We start from the raw sequence: 23,234 nt of genomic DNA, 5'->3' as shown, positions 1-23,234 counted from the left end.
GAACATCGTTAGATACAGTCTAATACAGTCTATTTTTAAAAAAGAGAAACGGGGCTGGTAGATAAGATTTAGTTCCTCCTTGTCTCTTGCCCACACTCCAGTACAGTAGGTGGCGATAATGGACCATAACGTTGGATGCCAACCGCCGATAAACCCCACAGAAAAATAAGTATTCTTATTCGGTGGGATCTCTAGCTACATCAACCAAGACTCAAGAAAACCAACACAGTTTAGCTAGCTAAACATCTGCGTCTCCGTTTGCCTGATGGATTTGGAAGACCCAAAACTTGCGAACGCGTTTGTGAAATTACACAACATATTACAGGTAAGATTAGGAGGACCATTGCCTATACAACTGTCCACACAGCACCCTTGAAACATTGCTAATTTTAGTGAGTCATAGCTAGCTAGTAACAAACAATCTGTACAAACACTGTAGGTTGCATATACTGTATTGCAGTATTAGGACCAGAATGTTTTCTTTTTTATCTAATTTGTCTCTCTTAGACAGACACCGAGAAGCAGTTGACTAATGCTCATGCATGCGAGATTTGGTTCTGGGTTCCGAGATTATTTACCCAAACAGAAGTTTTATTTATCCGATCACATTACAGTAGTATTCCAAATTCCCCGCCCATGCGCACCTCAAGTTTCCTCGCGTACCTAGCTAGCATTCATAGTCTAGTATATCTGTTCCTGTAGCCCTTGATGATGACTCTGAGTTCCATTACATTACACTTAAGAGTCATTGGACGAAGGCGTCGTCTGTAGGGGGAAGTTTTATTAAAAACCCCGACGCACAATCTGCGCGTCGCTTACACTACGGTATTGGAAGCATAAGGACCCTTATAAGGTTAAAGGGACAATCAGCAGTTGCTACATCCATTTTTGGATTTAAACATAAATTATATATACCCATTGATGCTTGAAGAATATAATTTATGTATAAATGTCTCATGAGCTTAGTTCAACTTTCATAGCCCATCAGAACGTTTGTAAACAAAGAAAATGTAAACAAACACTATGTAGCCTCAAAACATGGTTAAAACTATAATATTTATATAATGGATGGTCAGTCTATGAATTTGAATGTTAGCGTTTCTCCAGCCCCATCCCTTAGGTTTTTTACCGAACCAGGGGCGGGGAGGGCTTTGTTATTGTTTGTACTACTGATTGATACACATCTTGATAGGGTTAGTGTTCCCACATGGCCTTATCTCCATGTTACAGCGCTTGCTTGCTTGTTTACTGAAAACAGGAGGAAGGCAAGAGGCGACCACTTGTGCTAATTAGCTATCTAACATGCTCCGAACACCTGTGTGTAAGCGCAGTGGTGTAAAGTACTTAAGTAGAAATACTTTAAGGTACTACTTAAGTCGTTTTTTGGGGTATCTGTACTTTACTTTGCTATTTATATTTTTGACAACTTTTAGTTTTACTTCACTACATTCCTAAAGAAAATAATGTACTTTTACTCTATACATTTTCACTGACACCCAAAAGTAATCGTTACATTTTGAATGCATTTTAATTTTTTTAACATTTTAGTCATTTAGCAGACGCTCTTATCCATAGCGACTTACACTTAGTGAGTGCATACATTTTTATTTTTTCATACCCCCCGTGGGAATCGAACCCACAACCCTGACGTTGCAAACGCAATGCTCTACCAACTGAGCTACATCCCTGCCGGCCATTCCCTCCCCTACCCCTTAGACCACTGTGCCACTCGGGAGGCTTAGCAGGACAGGAAAATGGTCAAATTCACACACTTATCAAGAGAACATCCTGGTCATGCCTATTGCCTCTGATCTGGTGGACTTACTAAATACACATGCTTAGTTTGTAAATTATGTCTTAGTGTTGGAGTGGGGCCTTGAGTCATTTTCTATTAAGGCATCTTTACTTTTACTCAAGTATGAAAATTGGGTACTTTTTCCACCACTCCGGAAGTGTAAAGGAAATGTAGTTTCATCAGCTGGAAGCACCCATAGCTATATGGATCTTTGCAAAACTGCTACAGTAAGTGTATCTTTTTTATTTGAATGATTATTTTTCGTTGATGAAAGATAAGGGCCATATGTTTCGAAAGCCGTATCGCAAGCAGTGATTATTGACGTTTCTAAACGTTAAAACACAGCTTCGTCAGGATTGTAGTTCACATGAGGCAGTCGTGGGTGAAGGTAAATGGCTGAGAACTTTAGGGAGAAGGCAGGATGCCGCCTAGAGTTTTCGCCAGCTACTGTTCCTGAAGACCTCCAGGATGGTAGGATTTAGCCATCTGTCTACTTGAGGAAACGGTGCTAAGTTTATGATAAATTATACAGCTTTTTAAGTCATTACCCAATTGAAAAGCATCCCAACATTAATTGCAGGAAATGAAGCACACGGACACCGAGAATGTTGTCTCTGTACGCTGTTTAGCGAGAGAGACGTGCAAACCCAAGACATTCACCCCAGATGAGGTACTGGTACCTAAGCCCAGCTTCAAAAAGAAAAGAAAGGTACGTGTCCACCCATATGATGACCTCTGTTCCATATGACCAGGCAGAGTTCCATTATTATCTGTGTGATTGTTTCAATGGTTTTGCACAGGCTAATGATGCCCTTCTGACTCTAACATTGCACTAATGATGGAGTCAGTCAGAAGGGTAAAGGCTAATGGTGACCCAGTCTTCATTTTTCCAACAAGAAGTGACTGAAATATTCGTCCAACACCTATTTTTCAGTGGCAATTGACAAGACTATAATTTACTAAATAGACCCAGAAAAAATAGAACTTAACTAAAACTATTTTTCATTTCAGTTGACTAAAAGGAGAGAAACGTCTCTTTGTGAGTAAAATCTGACTGCTAAGTAGACTGGCCAATAGTTTGGAGAGATTGAGAGCTTTCCAGTGATGATCACCATTAATATTAGCAGCACAGATGTGCAGCACAGTTCTGTTCAGCAGTGGAAAGGAGGAGCCACCACCGGCACACACAGCCTACATCAGTTGGTGAGCTGCGGGGGGAGCAAGAGATGAGTGTGGGCAGACCCGCTCCGCCTCCGATTATACACATCGCGCTGGCAACTCTCTTGCTTCCCCTTAAACTAACCAGTCCCTACCAGCCTTCTAGTTAGCTACCCTTTGCCTGTTTTAAGAAACACAAGCTGCTTTATGAAATGAAAAACAATAGCAGCATTGAGTTTAATAGTAAAACAACAGTCTCGCTATGTTTTTCTCTCCCTTGAGTATAGAAAAGTAGGCTGTCTTTTCCCCCTTTCCACACTGCATTTCATAGCCAGGCTCAGTAGTCATGTCTCCCTCTTTTCCTCAGAGAAAACAACTTGATTTGAGCCCTTACCCTGAGGGCAGAGTGACCACAACCTGTACTCTCTGCGTAGCCAGATTTGTCTGACGGACAGTTTCTATGGCCAGGCTGTGCTCACTGAGTCTCTGTCTCTCTCTCTGTGTTTGTGTGTGTGTGTCTGTTTGTTTTGTATGTAATGTGTAATATCTATGTAGGCTGAATTAAGAATTTACATGGCCAGATCATTCTTATATACGTTTGCTGCATATTTCTGCTGTTGAGAAGAGAAGAGGATGTTATGCAGGACAATCTGTTGGTAGGACAAGGTTATGTATGTTAGTACACATGGAAGTCAGTGATGTATGTTTACTATAGGTTAATGAGGCAATACAAATGTGATGTGACTAAAATGAAAGGGCATTTAGTTGACTAAAATGGTCCACTGTTTTCATAATTTTGTCAATAACTAGACTAAATCATTATTTAATGAAGAAAATGTGACTTAAGGATATTTTAGTCAAAATGACTAAGACTAGACAAAATGTAACAAAATGTAACACTGTGGTGACCAGGACTATCCTGGTAAATGCAAATGTTTTTGTCTCAGAGGAAAGCACCACCTTTGAACGTGGAAGAAATAATTTTTGAAGTCAGAGAAGCAGAAAGTCGAAGATGAAGACGTATAGTATGGTACTCATTGTGGTCTAGATTAGAATACATATAGAGACATGCCTGGGTCATGTTTCATTAGACAACAAACTGAAGAAAACTGATTGAAACAGGAAGGGACTAGCTGCAATTGTCCAAGAAGAAATGCTTGTTTTTCTTTTAGGTTGCGCAAAAATGTTGGTATGGTGAGCGCTAATGAATACAACTCTGTTGGTGACCTCACTTTACTCTTTGTTTTCACATTGCAGATACAACCTGGAGGTCTATCGACATATGAATTGGAACGGTTGGAAAATATCAGACAAAACCAAGAGTTCCTGACCTCCATAAAACTGCTTGAGGTTAGTTTGTTGAAGAACAGAGTTTCAATGGTATCTACAGTGCATTCGGAAAGTATTCAGACCCCTTGACTTTTCCCACATTTTGTTACGTTACTGCCTTATTCTAAAATTGATTAAATAGTTTTTTTTCTCATCAATACAATATCCCATAATGACATTGTTTTCAACTGGCTTACCTGGTTAAATAAAGGTTAAATAAAAATAAATAAATAAAAATGACGAAGCAAAAACAAGCTTGGCACACCTGTATTTGGGGAGTTTCTACCATTCTTCTCTGCAGATCCTCTCAAGCTCTGTCAGGTTGGACGGGGAGCGTCGCTGCACAGCTATTTTCAGGTCTCTCCAGAGATGTTCGATCGGGTTTAAGTCTGGGCTCTGGCCGGGCACTCAAGGACATTCAGAGACTTGTCCCAAAGCCACTCCTGCGTTGTCTTGGCTGTGTACTTAGGGTCATTGTCCTGTTGGAAGGTGAACCTTCGCCCCAGTCTGAGGTCCTGCGCGCTCTGGAGCAGGTTTTCATCAAGGATCTCTCTGTACTTTGCCCCGTTTATCGCCCCGTTCATCTTTCCCTCTGTCCTGACTAGTCTCCCAGTCCCTGCCACTGAAATACATCCCCACAGCATGATGCTGCCACCACCATGCTTCACCGTAGGGATGGTGCCAGTTTTCCTCCAGATGTGACACTTGGCATGCAGGCCAAAGAGTTCAATCTTGGTTTCATCAGACCAGAGAATCTTGTTTCTCATGGTCTGAGTCCTTTAGGTGCCTTTTGGCAAACTCCACATGGGCTGTAATGTGCCTTTTACTGAGGATCATGTCCAATCATTTGAATTTACCACAGGTGGACTCCAATGAAGTTGTAGAAACATCTCAAGGATGATCAGTGGAAACAGGATGCACCTGAGCTCAATTTGAGTCTCATAGCAAAGGGCCTGAATACTTATGTAAATAAGATATTTATGTTTTTATATATTTTTTATAAATTTGCAAACATTTATAAAAACCTGTTTTCGCTTTGTCATTATGGGGTATTCTGTGAAGATCGAAAACCATTATATTTAATAAATTTTAGAATAAGGCTGTAAAGTAACAAAATGTGGAAAAAGGGAAGGGGTCTGAAAACTTTCTGAATTCACTGTGCCTATGCAAATGATTGTTTCCTCAATAGGCCAAGCAGGATTTGAAACCAGAAACAACACAGAGAGGTCTCAAGAGACAGAAACTAAGGTAATGACAGATTAAACATTTGTTCCACTGAAAATATTTATTTATTACTTGGAATGTTTCCTATTTACTTGCATTTGTCAGTCATTAGCTAGGTTTCCATCCAATTGTCGACAGATTTTCATGTGGATATTCTAAAATCCGCATAAAGAAAATATGCACATTTTCCCACCAGTGGTGTGTTTCCACCAAACGGACTTGTTGCAGATAAAAATCAGTGCGTGATGACGTAGTGCACACACAATATATTTTTTCTTTTGAGTTTTCATGTACCGAATAAAAATCAAAAGTTCAATGTGTTTCCATCGCATTTTCAACTCTACTGATAGATTTGTCACAAAAACTGTTGCGTTAAATAGCAAATGTGCCTACTCTGGTCTTGGCACGTGCGCTCTAGCCAACAGCTGGCAGATACAGTGTGGGTAGGCTAGTCTACATGATTATTATCCATTATTATGGATAAGAGCGAGAAGAATAGTTTTATTTGTCAAACGGCAGTCAAGCATCGATCGTCATGTCACCAGAATAAGACCCTCGATATTTGTTGGAAAGGAGCATCAAGCTCATCACCCTGTAAAGTTCATCATCATTTATTTAATCTGTAGCCTAATAAACTGCATGGTTTCCTGAGTCGTAGTCCGAGGACCACACACCATATCATCGCGTGACTCCAAGTTTACTTCGAAATGATGGTTATTATATAAATATTTGCACATTACAGCGTTTCCACCACCATTTCTCGCATAATTAATTTTACAGACACAAAAAGATCCCACCATGTCGAATGAACAAACTATCTGTCGGCAGTTATAAAATTGTACCAGTAATCATGTTTCCATCACAGCTGTCGTGATTTTTTAAAAATATGGTATGACTTTACTCACATAGAAACTGTGGATGGAAACGTGATTACTGGTAGTATTTGGTTTCAGCTCAAAGTGCATGAGCTTCAGGTATGGGTTGTAGCATAGAGAAATGTAGAATGCGAGTGTGACCGTTTCTGTTTCTAACTTATTTGTCTTCCCAATACAGTAAGGTACCCCGGACAGAAATACTGCCTCCTCGCACCAAGTCTGTGAGAATCCAGAAGATAGAAGCCGAGAAGCCGCCCCCGGAACCACGCAGGACTTATTATAAAACTGAACGTGTAAGCGACTGACCAATAGCAAATCCTGTTATGTTAGGAAATAATAACTACCTTTAACTACTCTACACAAGGATAGAAGTTGTCATGGATTAAACAGAGGCCTACACACACACTTTTGAATGCTCATGATACTTGTTTGTTTGTTTTTGTTTGTTTATACGCACTGTGTATTTAACAAAGGTGAACCGGGCCAGGAAGCCAGAGGGGCCCATCAATATGGAGCCAGTCAACATGGAGGAGGATAGTTCACTACCACCTGAGCTTCTCAAGCTGTGGACCAAGGTGGGCAGGTTTTATTTCATTCATGGTCTAGTAAAAAGCATGAGTTGACACACACAACATTTATTTTAGAGGTGCTGACTAACGAAGAGTATTGATTCAAAAGTCGTGCTATAAATTCTCAAACAACACAAAAATTCATTGATGCCCTTCCAGACTCCTTCTGCCTACCCAAGGACGTCAGAGGACAAAAATCAGTTAACCACTTAACTGAGGAACTCAATTTAACCTTGCGCAATACCCTAGATGCAGTTGCACCCCTAAAAACGAAAAACATTTGTCATAAGAAACTAGCTCCCTGGTATACAGAAAATACCCGAGCTTTGAAGCAAGCTTCCAGGAAATTGGAACGGAAATGGCGCCACACCAAACTGGAAGTCTTCCGACTAGCTTGGAAAGACAGTACCGTGCAGTACCGAAGAGCCCTCACTGCTGCTCGATCATCCTACTTTTCCAACTTAATCGAGGAAAATAAGAACAATCCAAAATTTCTTTTTGATACTGTTGCAAAGCTAACTAAAAAGCAGCATTCCCCAAGAGAGGATGGCTTTCACTTCAGCAGTGATAAATTCATGAACTTCTTTGAGGAAAAGATCATGACCATTAGAAAGCAAATTACGGACTCCTCTTTGAATCTGCGTATTCCTCCAAGGCTTAGCTGTCCTGGATCTGCACAGCTCTGCGAGGGCCTGGGATCGGGAGAGACACTTAAGTGTTTTAGTACTATATCTCTTGACACAATGATGAAAATAATCATGGCCTCTAAACCTTCAAGCTGCATACTGGATCCTATTCCTACTAAACTGCTGAAGGAGCTGCTTCCTGTGCTTGGCCCTCCTATGTTGAACATAATAAACAGCTCTCTATCCACCGGATGTGTACCAAACTCACTAAAAGTGGCAGTGATAAAGCCTCTCTTGAAAAAGCCAAACCTTGACCCGGAAAATATAAAAAACTATCGGCCTATATCGAATCTTCCATTCCTCTCAAAAATTTTAGAAAAAGCTGTTGCGCAGCAACTCACTGCCTTTCTGAAGACAAACAATGTATACGAAATGCTTCAGTCTGGTTTTAGACCCCATCATAGCACTGAGACTGCACTTGTGAAGGTGGTAAATGACCTTTTAATGGCGTCAGACCGAGGCTCTGCATCTGTCCTCGTGCTACTAGACCTTAGTGCTGCCTTTGACACCATCGATCACCACATTCTTTTGGAGAGACTGGAAACCCAAATTGGTCTACACGGACAAGTTCTGGCCTGGTTTAGATCCTACCTGTCGGAAAGATATCAGTTTGTCTCTGTGAATGGTCTGTCCTCCGACAAATCAACTGTACATTTCGGTGTTCCTCAAGGTTCCGTTTTAGGACCACTATTGTTTTCACTATATATTTTACCTCTTGGGGATGTTATTCGAAAACATAATGTTAACTTTCACTGCTATGCGGATGACACACAGCTGTACATTTCAATGAAACATGGTGAAGCCCCAAAATTGCCCTCGCTAGAAGCCTGTGTTTCAGACATAAGGAAGTGGATGGCTGAAAACTTTTTACTTTTAAACTCGGACAAAACAGAGATGCTTGTTCTAGGTCCCAAGAAACAAAGAGATCTTCTGTTAAATCTGACAATTCATCTTGATGGTTGTAAAGTCGTCTCAAATAAAACTGTGAAGGACCTCGGCGTTACTCTTGACCCTGATCTCTCTTTTGACGAACATATCAAGACTGTTTCAAGGACAGCTTTTTTCCATCTACGTAACATTGCAAAAATCAGAAATTTTCTGTCCAAAAATGATGCAGAAAAATTAATCCATGCATTTGTTACTTCTAGGTTAGACTACTGCAATGCTCTATTTTCCGGCTACCCGGATAAAGCACTAAATAAACTTCAGTTAGTGCTAAATACGGCTGCTAGAATCCTGACTAGAACCAAGAAATTTGATCATATTACTCCAGTGCTAGCTTCCCTACACTGGCTTCCTGTTAAGGCAAGGGCTGATTTCAAGGTTTTACTGTTAACCTATAAAGCGTTACATGGGCTTGCTCCTACCTATCTTTCCGAGTTGGTCCTGCCGTACATACCAATACGTACGCTACGGTCACAAGACGCAGGCCTCCTAATTGTCCCTAGAATTTCTAAGCAAACAGCGGGAGGCAGGGCTTTCTCCTATAGATCTCCATTTTTATGGAACAGTCTGCCTACCCATGTGAGAGACGCAGACTCGGTCTCAACCTTTAAGTCTTTACTGAAGACTTATCTCTTCAGTAGGTCATATGATTGAGTGTAGTCTGGCCCAGGAGTGTGAAGGTGAACGGAAAGGCTGGAGCAACGAACAGCCCTTGCTGTCTCTGCCAGGCCGGTTCCCCTCTCCACTGGGGTTCTCTGCCTCTAACCCTGTTGCAGGGGCTGAGTCACTGGCTTGCTGGTGCTCTTTCATGCCGTCCCTGGGAGGGGTGCGTCACTTGAGTGGGTTGAGTTACTGACGTGATCTTCCTGTCTGGGTTGGCGCCCCCCCCTTGGTTTGTGCTGTGGTGGAGACCTCTGTGGGCTATACTCGGCCTTGTCTCAGGATTGTAAGTTGGTGGTTGGGGATATCCCTCTAGTGGTGCGGGGGCTGTGCTTTGGCGGAGTGGGTGGGGTTATATCCTTCCTGTTTGGCCCTGTCCGGGGGTTTCTTCGGATGGGGCCACAGTGTCTCCGGACCGCTCCTGTCTCAGCCTCCAGTATTTATGCTGCAGTAGTTTATGTGTCGGGGGGCTGGGGTTAGTTGGTTATACCTGGAGTACTTCTCCTGTCTTATCCAGTGTCCTGTGTGAATTTAAGTATGCTCTCTCTAATTCTCTCGTTCTCTCTTTCTCTCTGAGAACCTGAGCCCTAGGACCATACGTCAGGACTACCGGGCATGATGACACCTTGCTGTCCCCAGTCCGCCTGGCCTTGCTGCTATTCCAGTTTCAACTGTTCTGCCTGCGGCTACGAAACCCCTACCTGTCCCAGACCTGCTGTTTTCAACTCTTAATGATCGGCTATGAAAAGCCAACTGAGAGACCTGAGCCCTAGGACCATACGTCGGGACTACCGGCCGTGGTGACTCCTTGCTGTCCCCAGTCCGCCTGGCCTTGCTGCTATTCCAGTTTCAACTGTTCTGCCTGCGGTTATGGAACCCCTACCTGTCCCAGACCTGCTGTTTTCAACTCTTAATGATCGGCTATGAAAAGCCAACTGAGATTTATTCCTGATTATTATTTGACCATGCTTGTCACTTATGAACATTTTTGAACATCTTGGTATGGTTCTGTTATAATCTCCACCCGGCACAGCCAGAAGAGGACTGGCCACCCCTCATAGCCTGGTTCCTCTCTAGGTTTCTTCCTAGGTTTTCGCCTTTCTAGGGAGTTTTTCCTAGCCACCGTGCTTCTACACCTGCATTACTAGCTGTTTGGGGTTTTAGGCTGGGTTTCTGTACAGCACTTCGAGATATTAGCTGATGTAAGAAGGGCTATATAAAATAAAATTGATTGATTGATTATTTGATTAGATTTGATTAGTCAATTTAAATTACATAATGTTACACCCAGCAACAGATAAATATACCAACAACTGTCGAGGCTATAAACACAACAAAGTCAAGACTTTAACAAGTCACATGGGCACTCTGTGCCATTCATTCAATCACAACAATGTCAAAATATTTACATTGACATATATTTATATATACGCCCAACAATTTAATGGGTAAACCTAATAACCAAAGTTTTGGTTGAACCCTGAAGAAGGCACTGCTTTGCCGAAACGTTAGTCATTAAGTTTACCCATTAGATTAATCGGGACATACAGTGCATTCAGAAAGAATTCAGACCCCTTCACTTTTTCCACATTTTGTTACGTTACAGCCTTATTCTAAAATTGATTAAATTGTTTTTTCCCCCCTCATCAATTTACACACACTACCCCATAATGACAAAGCAAAAACAAATATTACATTTACATAAGTATTCAGACCCTTTACTCAGTACTTTGTTGAAGCACCTTTGGCCACGATTACAGCCTCAAGTCTTCTTGGGTATGACGCTACAAGCTTGGCACACCTGTATTTGGGGAGTTTTTCCCATTCTTCTCTGCAGATCCTCTCAATTTCTGTCAGGTTGGATGGGGAGCGTCGCTGCACAGCTATTTTCAAGTCTCCAGAGATGTTCGATTGGGTTCAAGTCCAGGCTCTGGCTGGGCCACTCAAGGACATTCAGAGACTTGTCCCGAAGCCACTCCTTTCATCAGACCAGAGAATGTTGTTTATCATGGTCTGAGAGTCCTTTAGGTGCCTTTTGGCAAACTCCAAGCAGGCTGTCATATGCCTTTTACTGAGGAGTGGCTTCCGTCTGGCCACTCTACCCTAAAGGCCTGAATGGTGGAGTGCTGCAGAGATGGTTGTCCTTCTGGAAGGTTCTCCCATCTCCACAGAGGAACTCTGGAGCTCTGTCAGAGTGACCATCGGGTTCTTGGTCACCTCCCTGACCAAGGCCCTTCTCCCCTGATTGCTCAGTTTGGCCGGGCGGCCAGCTCTAGGAAGAGTCTTGGTGGTTCCAAACTTCTTCCATTTAAGAATGATGGAGGCCACTGTGTTCTTGGGGACCTTCAATGGTGCAGAACATTTTTGGTAACCTTCCCCAGATCTGTGCCTCGACACAATACTGTCTCGGAGCTCTACGGACAATTCCTTCGACCTCATGGCTTGGTTTTTGCTCTCGCATGCACTGTCAACTGTGGGGCCTTATATAGACAGGTGTGGGCATTTCCAAATCATGTCCAATCAATTGAATTTACCGCAGGTGGACTCCAATCAAGTTGTAGAAACATCTCAAGGATGATAAATGGAAACAGGATGCACCTCAATTTCGAGTCTCATAGCAAAGGGTCTGAATACTTATGTAAATAAGGTATCTGTTTATTTTCTATTTTTAATACATTTGCAAAGGTTTCTAAAAACCTGTTTTCGCTTTGTCATTATGGGCTATAATGTGTAGATTGAGGACCTTTTTTTTATTTAATCAATTTTGGAATAAGGCTGTAACGTAACAAAATGTGAAAAAAGTGAAGGTCTGAATACTTTCAGAAGATTGTGAATTTTTATACAATTTCATTCATTTTCGCAGTCGACAAGACTGAATTATGCAGAATGCACAGTTGCGTTAAACTGAGACTCAGCGATATGATGTTGCCTCGTACAGAAGGATGAACCATAGATATTGCAGATGAGCGTTATTCAAGACGATGCACTCATATAGAGTACAGTGCCTTGCAAATGTATTCATCCCCCTTGGCGTTTTTCCCATTTTGTTGCGTTACAACCAGTAATTTAAATTGATTTTTATTTGGATTTCATGTAATGGACATACACAAAATAGTCCAAATTGATGAAGTGAAATGAAAACAATAACTTATTTCAAAAAAATAACGGAAAAGTGGTGCATGCATATGTATTCACCCCCTTTGCTGTGAAGCCCCTAAATAAGATCTGGTGCAACCAATTACCTTCAGAAGTCACATAATTAGTTAAATAAAGTTCACCTGTGTGCAATCTAAGTGTCACATGATCTCAGTATATATACACCTGTTCTGAAAGGCCCCAGAGTCTGCAACACCACTAAGCAAGGGGCACCACCAAGCAAGCGGCACCATGAAGACCAAGGAGCTCTCCAAACAGGTCAGGGACAAAGTTGTGGAGAAGTACAGATCAGGGTTGGGTTATAAAAAAATAACATCCCACGGAGCACCATTAAATCCATTATTAAAAAATGGAAAGAATATGGCACCACATCAAACCTGCCAAGAGAGGGCCGCCCACCAAAACTCACGGACCAGGCAAGGAGGGCATTAATCAGAGGGGCAACAAAGAGACCAAAGATAACCCTGAAGGAGCTGCAAAGCTCCACAGCGGAGATTGGAGTATCTGTCCATAGGACCACTTTAAGCCGTACACTCCACAGAGCTGGGCTTTACGGAAGAGTGGCCAGAAAAAAGCCATTGCTTAAAGATAAAAAAAATGCAAACACGTTTGGTGTTAGCCAAAAGGCATGTGGGAGACTCCCCAAACATATGGAAGAAGGTACTCTAGTCAGATGAGACTAAAATTGAGCTTTTTGGCCATCAAGGAAAACGCTATGTCTGGCGCAAACCCAACACCTCTCATCACCCCGAGAACACCATCCCCACAGTGAAGCGTGGTGGCAGCATCATGCTGTGGGCATGTTTTTCATCGGCAGAGACTGGGAAACTGGTCAGAATTGAAGGAATGATGGATGGCACTAAATACAGGGGAATTCTTGAGAGAAACCTGTTTCAGTCTTCCAGAGATTTGAGACTGGGACGGAGGTTCACCTTCCAGCAGGACAATGACCCTAAGCATACTGCTAAAGCAACACTTGAGTGGTTTAAGGGGAAACATTTAAATGTCTTGGAATGGCCTAGTCAAAGCCCAGATCTCAATCCAATTGAGAATCTGTGGTATGACTTAAAGATTGCTGTACACCAGTGGAACCCATCCAACTTGAAGGAGATGGAGCAGTTTTGCCTTGAAGAATGGGCAAAAATCCCAGTGGCTTGATGTACCAAGCTTGTAGAGACATGCCCCAAGAGACTTGCAGCTGTAATTGCTGCAAAAGGTGGCTCTACAAAGTATTGACTTTGTAGTTATGCACGCTCAAGTTTTCTGTTTTTTTGGTCTTATTTGTTGTTTGTTTACAAAAAAATAATATTTTGCGTCTTCAAAGTGGTAGGCATGTTGTGTAAACCAAATTATACAAACCCCCCAAAAAATAAATTTAAATTCCAGGTTGTAAGGCAACAAAATAGGAAAAATGCCAAGGGGGGTGAATACTTTTGCAAGCCGCTGTATGTGCGCTGGCACACGTCACTGCTACAATGTGATGGCTATGGGACAACAACGGCAGAGAAGTTTAGCATCGCGCTTTGCACTCTTAGTTGTTGTGGAAGTCAGCCCAATACTGCTGTTTACTTGTGCATCGCTTACTCTACCCTCAAGACAATACTTTACAAACGCAACACAAGGTACTACATACACTTAAAAGGGTCTTGGCTTATAATCATTTCAGTTTAAAAGTCACATTTGGTTAGAGTCTGATGGTAGGTAGCACATTTATTCATAATCATGAGCAACTCTTCTCTCCTACTGTATGTTCAGAGCTGTTTACAGTTCACTCTTCTAACTGATCATTTACTGTTTTTTATTTTATTCCACAGGATTCAATCAAAGAAGAAAAGGAGGAGTTGGATCTCAAAGAGTGAGTTTCATTTTGGATGTTAAGGGGATCTCAAAGAGTGAGTTTATTGTTTGCCATATTTACACTTTTGCTTTTCATTTGAGAGGTTAGGCATTTGGCCATTTTCTAAGTGTTCTGTGACAAACAACAGTATTGTATTTATATTTGATGGACGTCCTGTATTGATTTGAATGTGTAGATGTGTAAAACCCTAACCTGTGCCAGGCTGACATTACATTGGGTACGTTTCTAACAGAACAGCGCCGGAGAAGATGGCTGCCGTTTTACAGCCCTCTAACCAATTGTACTATTATGTGTGTTTTTCCGCGTTATTTGTAATTAATTTTGTACATAATGTTTCTGCCTTCGTCTCTTATAACCAAAAAGAGCTTCTGGATATCAGGACAGCGATTACTCACCTCGCATTGGACGAAGATTTTTTCTTCAACGAGGCGGTCGCGATGGATATCCTACAGACACCCGACAAGGCCCAGATCCCCGTCATTCGCGTGAGGAAGAGACGGAGATATCGCAAACGCAGATCCGGGTGCCTTGTAAGGATCCGACGGCGAGCGAGTAAACTGCCTCTCCCATCAATCCTATTAGCCAACGTTCAAGCTTTTGAGAATAAAATGGACGATTTAAGATTACGGTTATCCTACCAACGGGACATTAAAAACTGTAATATCTTATGTTTCACGGAGTCGTGGCTGAACGACAACAATGATAACATTCAGCTAGCAGGCTATACGCTACATCGGCAGGACAGAACGTCTGACTCTGGTAAGACAAGGGGTGGCGGTCTCTGTATATTTGTAAACAACAGCTGGTGCACAAAATCAAATACTAAGGAAGTCTCGAGGTTTTGCTCGCCTGAGGTAGAGTATCTTATGATAAGCTGTAGACCACACTATTTACCAAGAGAGTTTTCATCTATATTTTTCATAGCTGTCTATTTACCACCACAAACCAATGCTGGCATTAAGATTGCACTGAATGAGTTGTACAAGGCCATTAATCAACAGGAAAACGCTCATCCAGATGCAGCGCTCCTAGTGGCCGGGGACTTTAATGCAGGGAAACTTAAATCCGTTCTACCTAATTTCTACCAGCATGTTAAATGTGCAACCAGAGGGAAAAAAAACTCTAGACCACCTTTACTCCACACACAGAGACGCATACAAAGCTCTCCCTCGCCCTCCATTTGGCAAATCTGACCATAACTCTATCCTCCTGATTCCTGCTTATAAGCAAAAACTGAAGCAGGAAGCACCAGTGATTCGGTTAATAAAAAAGTGGTCAGATGACGCAGATGCTAAGCTACAGGACTGTTTTGCTAGCACAGACTGGAACATGTTCCGGGATTCTTCAGACAGCATTGAGGAGTACACCACATCAGTCACTGGCTTCATCAATAAGTGCATCGATGATGTCGTCCCCACAGTGACCGTACGTACATACCCCAACCAGAAGCCATGGATTACAGGAAACATCCGCACTGAGCTAAAGGGTAGAGCTGCCGCTTTCAAGGAACGGGACTCTAACCCGGACGCTTATAAGAAATCCCGCTATGACCTCCGACGAACCATCAAACAGGCAAAGAGTCAATACAGGTCTAAGATTGAATCATACTACACTGGCTCTGACGCTCGTCGGATGTGGCATGGCTTGAAAACTATTACAGACTACAAAGGGAAGCACAGCCGCGAGCTGCCCACTGACACAAGCCTACCAGACGAGCTAAACCACTTCTATGCTCGCTTCGAGGCAAGCAACACTGAAGCATGCATGAGAGCACCAGCTGTTTCGGATGACTATGTGATCACGCTCTCCGTAGCCGATGTGAGTAAGACTTTTAAGCAGGTCAACATTCACAAGGCCGCAGGGCCAGACGGATTACCAGGACGTGTACTCCGAGCATGTGCTGACCAACTGGCAAGTGTCTTCACTGACATTTTCAACATGTCCCTGAGTCTGTAATACCAACATGTTTCAAGCAGACCACCATAGTCCCCGTGCCCAAGAACTCTAAGATAACCTGCCTAAATGACTACCGACCCGTAGCACTGACGTCTGTAGCCATGAAGTGCTTTGAAAGACTGGTCATGGCTCACATCAACAGCATAATCCCAGAAACCCTAGACCCACTCCAATTTGCATACCGCCCCAACAGATCCACAGATGATGCAATCTCTATCGCACTCCACACTGCCCTTTCCCACCTGGACAAGAGGAACACCATGTGAGAATGCTATTCATTGACTACAGCTCAGCATTCAACACCATAGTGCCCTCTAAGCTCATCACTAAGCTAAGGATCCTGGGACTAAACACCTCCCTCTGCAACTGGATCCTGGACTTCCTGACGGGCCGCCCCCAGGTGGTAAGGGTAGGTAACAACACATCTGCCACACTGATCCTCAACACGGGGGCCCCTCAGGGGTGCGTGCTCAGTCCCCTCCTGTACTCTCTGTTCACCCATGACTGCATGGCCAGGCACGACTCCAACACCATCATTAAGTTTGCCGACGACACAACAGTGTTAGGCCTGATCACCGACAACGATGAGACAGCCTATAGGGAGGAGGTCAGAGATCTGGCCGTGTGGTGCCAGGACAACAACCTCTCCCTCAACGTGACCAAGACAAAGGAGATGATTGTGGACTACAGGAAAAAAAAGAGGACTGAGCACGCCCCCATTCTCATCGACGGGGCTGTAGTGGAACAGGTTGAGAGCTTCAAGTTCCTTGGTGTCCACATCACCAACGAACTATCATGGTCCAAACACACCAAGACAGTCGTGAAGAGGGCACGACAAAGCCTATTCCCCCTCAGGAGACTAAAAAGATTTGGCATGGGTCCTCAGATCCTCAAAAAATTCTACAGCTGCACCATCGAGAGCATCCTGACTGGTTGCATCACCGCCTGGTATGGCAACTGCTTGACCGCTGACCGCAAGGCACTACAGAGGGTAGTGCGTACGGCCCAGTACATCACTGGGGCAAAGCTCCCTGCCATCCAGGACCTCTATACCAGGCGGTGTCAGAGGAAGGCCCTCAAAATTGTCAAAGACTCCAGCCACCCTAGTCATAGACTGTTCTCTCTGCTACCGCACGGCAAGCGGTACCGGAGTGCCAAGTCTAGGTCCGAAAGACTTCTCAACAGCTTCTACCCCCAAGCCATAAGACTCCTGAACAGCTAATCATGGCTACCCGGACTATTTGCACTGCCCCCCCACCCCATCCTTTTTACGCTGCTGCTACTCTGTTAAGTATTTATGCATAGTCACTTTAACTCTACCCACATGTACATATTACCTCAACTACCTCAACTAGCCGGTGCCCCCGCACATTGACTCTGCAACGGTACCCCCCTGTATATATAGCCTCCCTACTGTCACTTTATTTTACTGTATATATAGCCTCCCTACTGTCACTTTATTTTACTTCTGCTCTTTTTTTCTCAACACTTTTTTTGTTGTTGTTTTATTCTTACTTTTTTTGTTTAAAATAAATGCACTGTTGGTTAAGGGCTGTAAGTAAGCATTTCACTGCAATGTCTGCACCTGTTGTATTCGGCGCATGTGACCAATAAGATTTGATTTGATTTGATTTGTTTCCAGGTACCGTAATACTCTGAAGAGCATGGAGCTGAGTGAGATTGGAGGAGTAGCTAAGGTGGTGAAGAGTCGTATCTTCTCTGCTGCCTTCCACCCGTGTAGCAGTCGTCTGCTCATGGCTGCTGGGGACAAGTGGGGAGGAGTGGGGCTGTGGAACCTCGTGAGTACTCTCTCAGTATCTCACACACCCACACAGCTTTGTTTTAGTGAATTTTCAGGACTTATTGGGGAGTAAACATGTATTCTTATTCAAAATCCTAGTTTCCCTCAACCTAAATTTAACCCAAACCCCTAAACCTAACCTTAACCCCAAATCCTAAAACTAACCCTTAAGCCTAAAATAGAATTGTAAAAATTCAGGACATGAAAAAAGTCCAGACTTTTCAAAATCGTTCTTGTTTTCCTACCCTGTCAGGACATTCTGGTGACTTTTCAGGACATTCTGGGGACTTGTCAGAACATTTTGGTCCTGATAAGGTAGGAAAACGTGTGTGTACACACACACACACACACTGTGAAGCTGGATGCAGTAGTATTAATGTTTGACTGGGCTTATTTGTTTGTTTTCTCAGGACTCTGATATGGGTGACGACGGCGTGCTGCTGTTTGAGCCACACGTCCGGCCGGTGGCTTGCATGGCGTTCTCCAGGTCACATCCTACAGACCTGTTGACCCTCAGCTACGACGGGACACTACGGAGCACAGACGTGGAGAAAGCCATTTTTGATGAGGTACTGTGCATAATATGATTATAGTATACAGGTATGCCATTTAGAATTCATTCAAAGTGACATAGAATAGTGCATGCATATGTGTGACCCCAGCGGCTATTGAACACACTCTTCAGACCTAGGATTCCCTGTTCTGTCTTTTTACTGCTGTAGTCTCTCTACACCTACATTATCTCTGTCCTTTCTCCAACTAGGTGTATCGGATCAAGGATGGCTTGAGAACCTTTGACTTCCTGTCACATGACTGTTCGACGTTAGTCACCGGGGACTGGTATGGAGACGTTGCCATCGTTGACAGGCGGACTCCAGGGTAAAGTCACATCGTTTTTATTTCTCTCTGTACAAGGACTGGCCATTGTGTTTAAGTCAAGTCAAAAAGCTAATTGCTAATGCCTTAGTAATGTTGGTCTGTCTCGTTTTTACTCAGAACCTCTCATGAGTCCCTCCATAGCCTGGATACCAAGACGGTTCGCTGTGTTCACGTCCACCCTGTTCAGAAGCAGTACATCATGGTGGCTGAGAACAGGTACGAAATGGGAATTAGTGCTATGATGTACAATATGTCAACCATTCAGCTCGACCATTGTCATTATGGCAACCAATCTCTACACTCAAGCCTTGAGACAATCCTATGCTTTCTAGTAAGTTGATTTGTGTATTGTTTGCAAAATTATGACTTACTGCAGCCCTTGGAGTTGTATGAATAGTCCTCTTCAGAAAATCCACTTTCTATTTCATTAATCTTTTATGTTGCCAAAACTGATATTGAATTTTCTCTAGTATTGTGAGCATTTACGATGATCGATGTTTGAAGGCGTCGTCGAGCGAGCCAGTCTCCCAGCTCTATGGTCACTCAAAGAGCATCTCAAGTGCCTACTTCTCTCCTGGCACTGGTAACAGAGTAGTGACCACCTGCCTAGACGACAACATCAGGTGAGTCTGTCTGCATGCTACAGTAAGACGTTAGTACATTAAAATATGTAAAGAGATGGGGGTAATTATGAAAAAATTGCTCAAGTTCAAATGAATCATTTGCTAATATGCTATCATAAAAGTTACTGTGCTTATGGTCCAATACTTACTTGAAACCTGAAATATTTTGCAATTAAATGTACTTTGTTTTTGTTTTTCAGGATTTACGATACCTCGGAACTGACCTCCAGAGCTCCGCTACTGACCTCCGTCCAGTAATTTCATTATACTATCACATTTTGAAAACTAAACTGACCAGGTCTCTCTTGAAAAATAGTTTTGTACCTCAATGAGACTACCTGGATAAAAAAAGGTTAAATTAAAAAAACTAAACATTGTGGAAAGATCCCTCAACCTCTGTTTGCATTGGTTTACTCTCCAGTGCCTGTGTTATTTCTAGTATGTGGGCTTTGTACCAATAGACACAATCCAGCAGCTCCAGGATCTGTGTAGTAGTGTATTTGTGTAGTGCTGCCATACCTATAGTTATGACAAAGTTTATATCTAATGAATCCATTTCCTTTGTCCCGCTTTGCAGACATGACATGGAAACGGGGCATTCGCTGTCCAACCTGCAGGCGGTGTGGGACCCCAAGAGGGACGACTGCTTCGTTGTGGGCAGCATGCATCAGCCTTGCAGAGTCCAGGTATAAGCATTCCTTTGTTCCCACGTCTATCATATACAGTGCCTTCAGAAAGTATTCACACCCCTTGACTTTTCCCCCCATTTTGTTGTGTTACAGCCTGAATTTAAAATTGATTACATTTAGATTTTTTTTGTCACTGGCCTAGACACAATACTGGAATTATGTTTTTTGAAATTGTTACCAATTAATTGTGTATGGGTGGTCCTCTGTAGCTCAGCTGGTAGAGCACGGCGCTTGTAACGCCAAGGTAGTGGGTTCGATCCCCGGGACCACCCATACACAAAAAAATGTATGCACGCATGACTGTAAGTCGCTTTGGATAAAAGCGTCTGCTAAATGGCATATTATTATTAAAATTTAATTAAAAATGAAAAGATGAAATGTCTTGAGTCTATAAATATTCAACCCCTTTTTTAAGGAAAATAAGTTCAGGAGTAAAAATGTGCTTAATAAGTCACATAATAAGTTGCATGGACACACTGTGTGCAATAATAGTGTTTAACATAATTTTTGAATGACTACCTCATCTCTGTACCCCACACATACAATTATCTGTAAGGTCCCTCAGTCAAGCAGTGCATTTCAAACACAGATTCAACCGCAAAGAAGGCCACCTATTGGTAGATGGGTAAACATTTAAAGAAGCAGACATTGAATATCCCTTTGAGCATGGTGAAGTTATTAATTACACTTTGGATGGTGTATCAATACACCCAGTCACTACAAAGATACAGGCGTCCTTTCTAATGCCGTTGCCGGAGAGGAAGGAAACTGCTCAGGGAATTTGTCTACCAGTTTGACATTACAGAGCATTTTGTGTAGATCGTTGACAAAAAATGACAATGAAATCCATTTTAATTCCACTTTGTAACACCACATTTTGAAAAAGTTGAGGGGTGTCAATACTTTCTGAAGGCACTGTACCTCAATAGCAATAAGTAAGATCTGAGGTCGTGTTAGTATTCCACTAACAGAATGTGTAAGGTCATTGTACAAGTTATGGATTATGTGGCTATACATGATGTGTATGATATGGGTAACGTTTAATATATTTTGAATACAGCAGCACTGAAAGTGTCCAAGACAATTTTCTCCTTTGGGACAATAAAGTATATCCTTTTCTATCCAGGTGTTCCATGAGAGTGGGAAGCTCCAGCACTCCTTCCAGGACCCAAAGATCACCACGGTGCTCTCCGTCACAGCCTTCCACCCCACCAGGAACGCTCTACTGGGGGGTAACGCCTCCGGACGACTGTATGTCTTCACCGACTGAGAGGAGGAACCTGGGCTATTGTTCACAAAGCATCTCAGAGTAAGAGGGCTGATCTAGGATCAGGTACCCTCCCTCTTATTCATTATGATCTGAAAGGCTCAACTGATCGTAGATCAGCACTCTTACTCTAAAATGCTTTATCAATACGGGCCCAGAACATATGCTTAGAATAGACCAAAATAAGTGGTTGTTTTTTATGTTCATCTGCAAGCTGCCTTTGCTGTTGTTACACATGATTGAAAAAAATAATACATGATCAATTTGTTGATATTTTGTTAGTAAATAAAGTTATAGCTGAAGTTGCGCTTTTCATGTAGTTTATTACATTTTCAATATGGAGGCTCAGAGGCTGACAAGTCGTGTTATTATAAAGTTCTCTAATGAGAGCAATAGAAGACCGCCTAGTGACGATGTAGTACCAGTGTTTCATCTCTAGGTGGCAGTGTTTTAATACATTCATAACAACTACACTGAAGTCATACTAGCACTGGTTAAGGCGTCCACATACATTGGTTCGGTTTGCTCCTAGCAGAACTCGGCTAGGCGACGTGAACGTCTGTGCTCGTATACTCCCTAAAGAAAAAAGCGGCAATAGTACTGTTTGTCCCTCTTGAGCCACCGTAGCAACAACATAGCCAGAAACCATAGATAGAGGACTCATCTTTATATCTGTGCCATTATAGTGTCTGTGCCATTATAGTGTCTGTGCCAGCATGGGCAGCGCCAGTGAGGCTACAACCATAGGAATCCCCACCCAGTTGACTAATTTGTCTATTTGAAAATGGTGGAAGCGCTCAATGGCTCTGCCCATGCTAAAACTGTCTTTTGGCCACTAGAGGCCTCTATTTGCTGCCAGAAACACTTCCTCAAAATAGTCCAAATGAATCTAAGATAAATCAAGAAATCTGTCATAAATGGACGTTTTTGCTGAGGTCTTAGTCGCGCAATGTTACATCTAACTAAGATGTTTGGTGCAGTATTTCTCAATGAATAAATGTGCATGAAAACGAGTCGTCTCTCGTTGAATGACAACAAACACTAGGAGTAGTACTGTTGACCAGTCACCGACGAAGGGGCGTAGACTTCGGCTACCAAACTTCGATTTGCCTCAAGAACAATTGTTTCCTCGAACAGCCGAAAAAAAGACCTGCCGAAACAACAAAACGAACAAAGTCACAAAATTGTCACAATATATGCACAAACTGTTTAGACTGGGAAGCATATGGTAAGCTTTACAAGGAACCATCAGAAATAACAAATATTGTAAAATAAGTGTTACAATGGTTGAGATGGTATGAGTAAGACTCACGAGGTGAGGGACATGGCACACACATTTAAGAATAAATTATATTTATTGATAAATTAATCATCGAATACACCAGTCTTCATTCTGTGATAAAAATATTCAGTCTTGATTGGGAGTAACAACAGAAATGCAGAAGACATGCTTACAGAGACTGATCCATATGCATGGCCATGAGACCGTAAGGGAGCTAACAGAAGGACATTGCAGAGGCTTTCTGGGTGTTCCAAACACTGGAGTCATTGGGGACGTTCCAGGTCGTCTTCATAGCAGTCACACTGCTCAGATTGCCAGATTTTACCAGCTGGGTCGCTAGTATTCACACCGTAGCAAAACGTCTTGCAAAGAAAATTCAGTTAAGGTAGTCCCTCCCTGTTTGTTTGTTTTCTTCAGTTTGGTTTCTAGTGAATACGACCCCTGGAGACATGTTTGCACATCTCCGGAACCACACTGATATG

General features: G+C 42.7%; 1 protein-coding gene across 1 annotated transcript; it reads left to right on the top strand.

Annotated features, from left to right (window-relative positions):
- Positions 1–177: 177 nt before the first annotated feature.
- On the top strand, positions 178–21,772 carry LOC311106285 (WD repeat-containing protein 76-like). The gene is made up of 15 exons (XM_084188423.1): positions 178–325; positions 2,376–2,504; positions 4,211–4,303; positions 5,472–5,530; positions 6,560–6,674; positions 6,855–6,956; positions 14,212–14,252; positions 17,854–18,010; positions 18,423–18,581; positions 18,776–18,891; positions 19,009–19,107; positions 19,362–19,514; positions 19,715–19,768; positions 20,092–20,200; positions 21,330–21,772. Exons 1-15 carry the CDS (start codon positions 266–268, stop codon positions 21,471–21,473), a joined length of 1,590 nt encoding a protein of 529 aa, XP_084044549.1. The 5' UTR covers positions 178–265; the 3' UTR covers positions 21,474–21,772.
- The last annotated feature ends 1,462 nt before the right edge of the window (positions 21,773–23,234 follow it).

Source organism: Coregonus lavaretus (genome assembly GCF_964263955.1).
Source record: "Coregonus lavaretus genome assembly, contig: HAP1_SCAFFOLD_275, whole genome shotgun sequence".
Lineage (NCBI taxonomy): Eukaryota > Metazoa > Chordata > Actinopteri > Salmoniformes > Salmonidae > Coregonus > Coregonus lavaretus.
This window is presented reverse-complemented; position numbering and strand designations above follow the sequence as displayed.

Excerpts from the sequence above, each read along its gene's own strand:
- LOC311106285 (XM_084188423.1), top strand. The coding sequence starts at position 266 with ATGGATTTGGAAGACCCAAAACTTGCGAACGCGTTTGTGAAATTACAC. Across the intron at positions 6,675-6,854 it reads CTTATTATAAAACTGAACGT|GTGAACCGGGCCAGGAAGCC; the intron begins GTAAGCGACTGA and ends TATTTAACAAAG. Across the intron at positions 14,253-17,853 it reads GAGGAGTTGGATCTCAAAGA|GTACCGTAATACTCTGAAGA; the intron begins GTGAGTTTCATT and ends ATTTGTTTCCAG.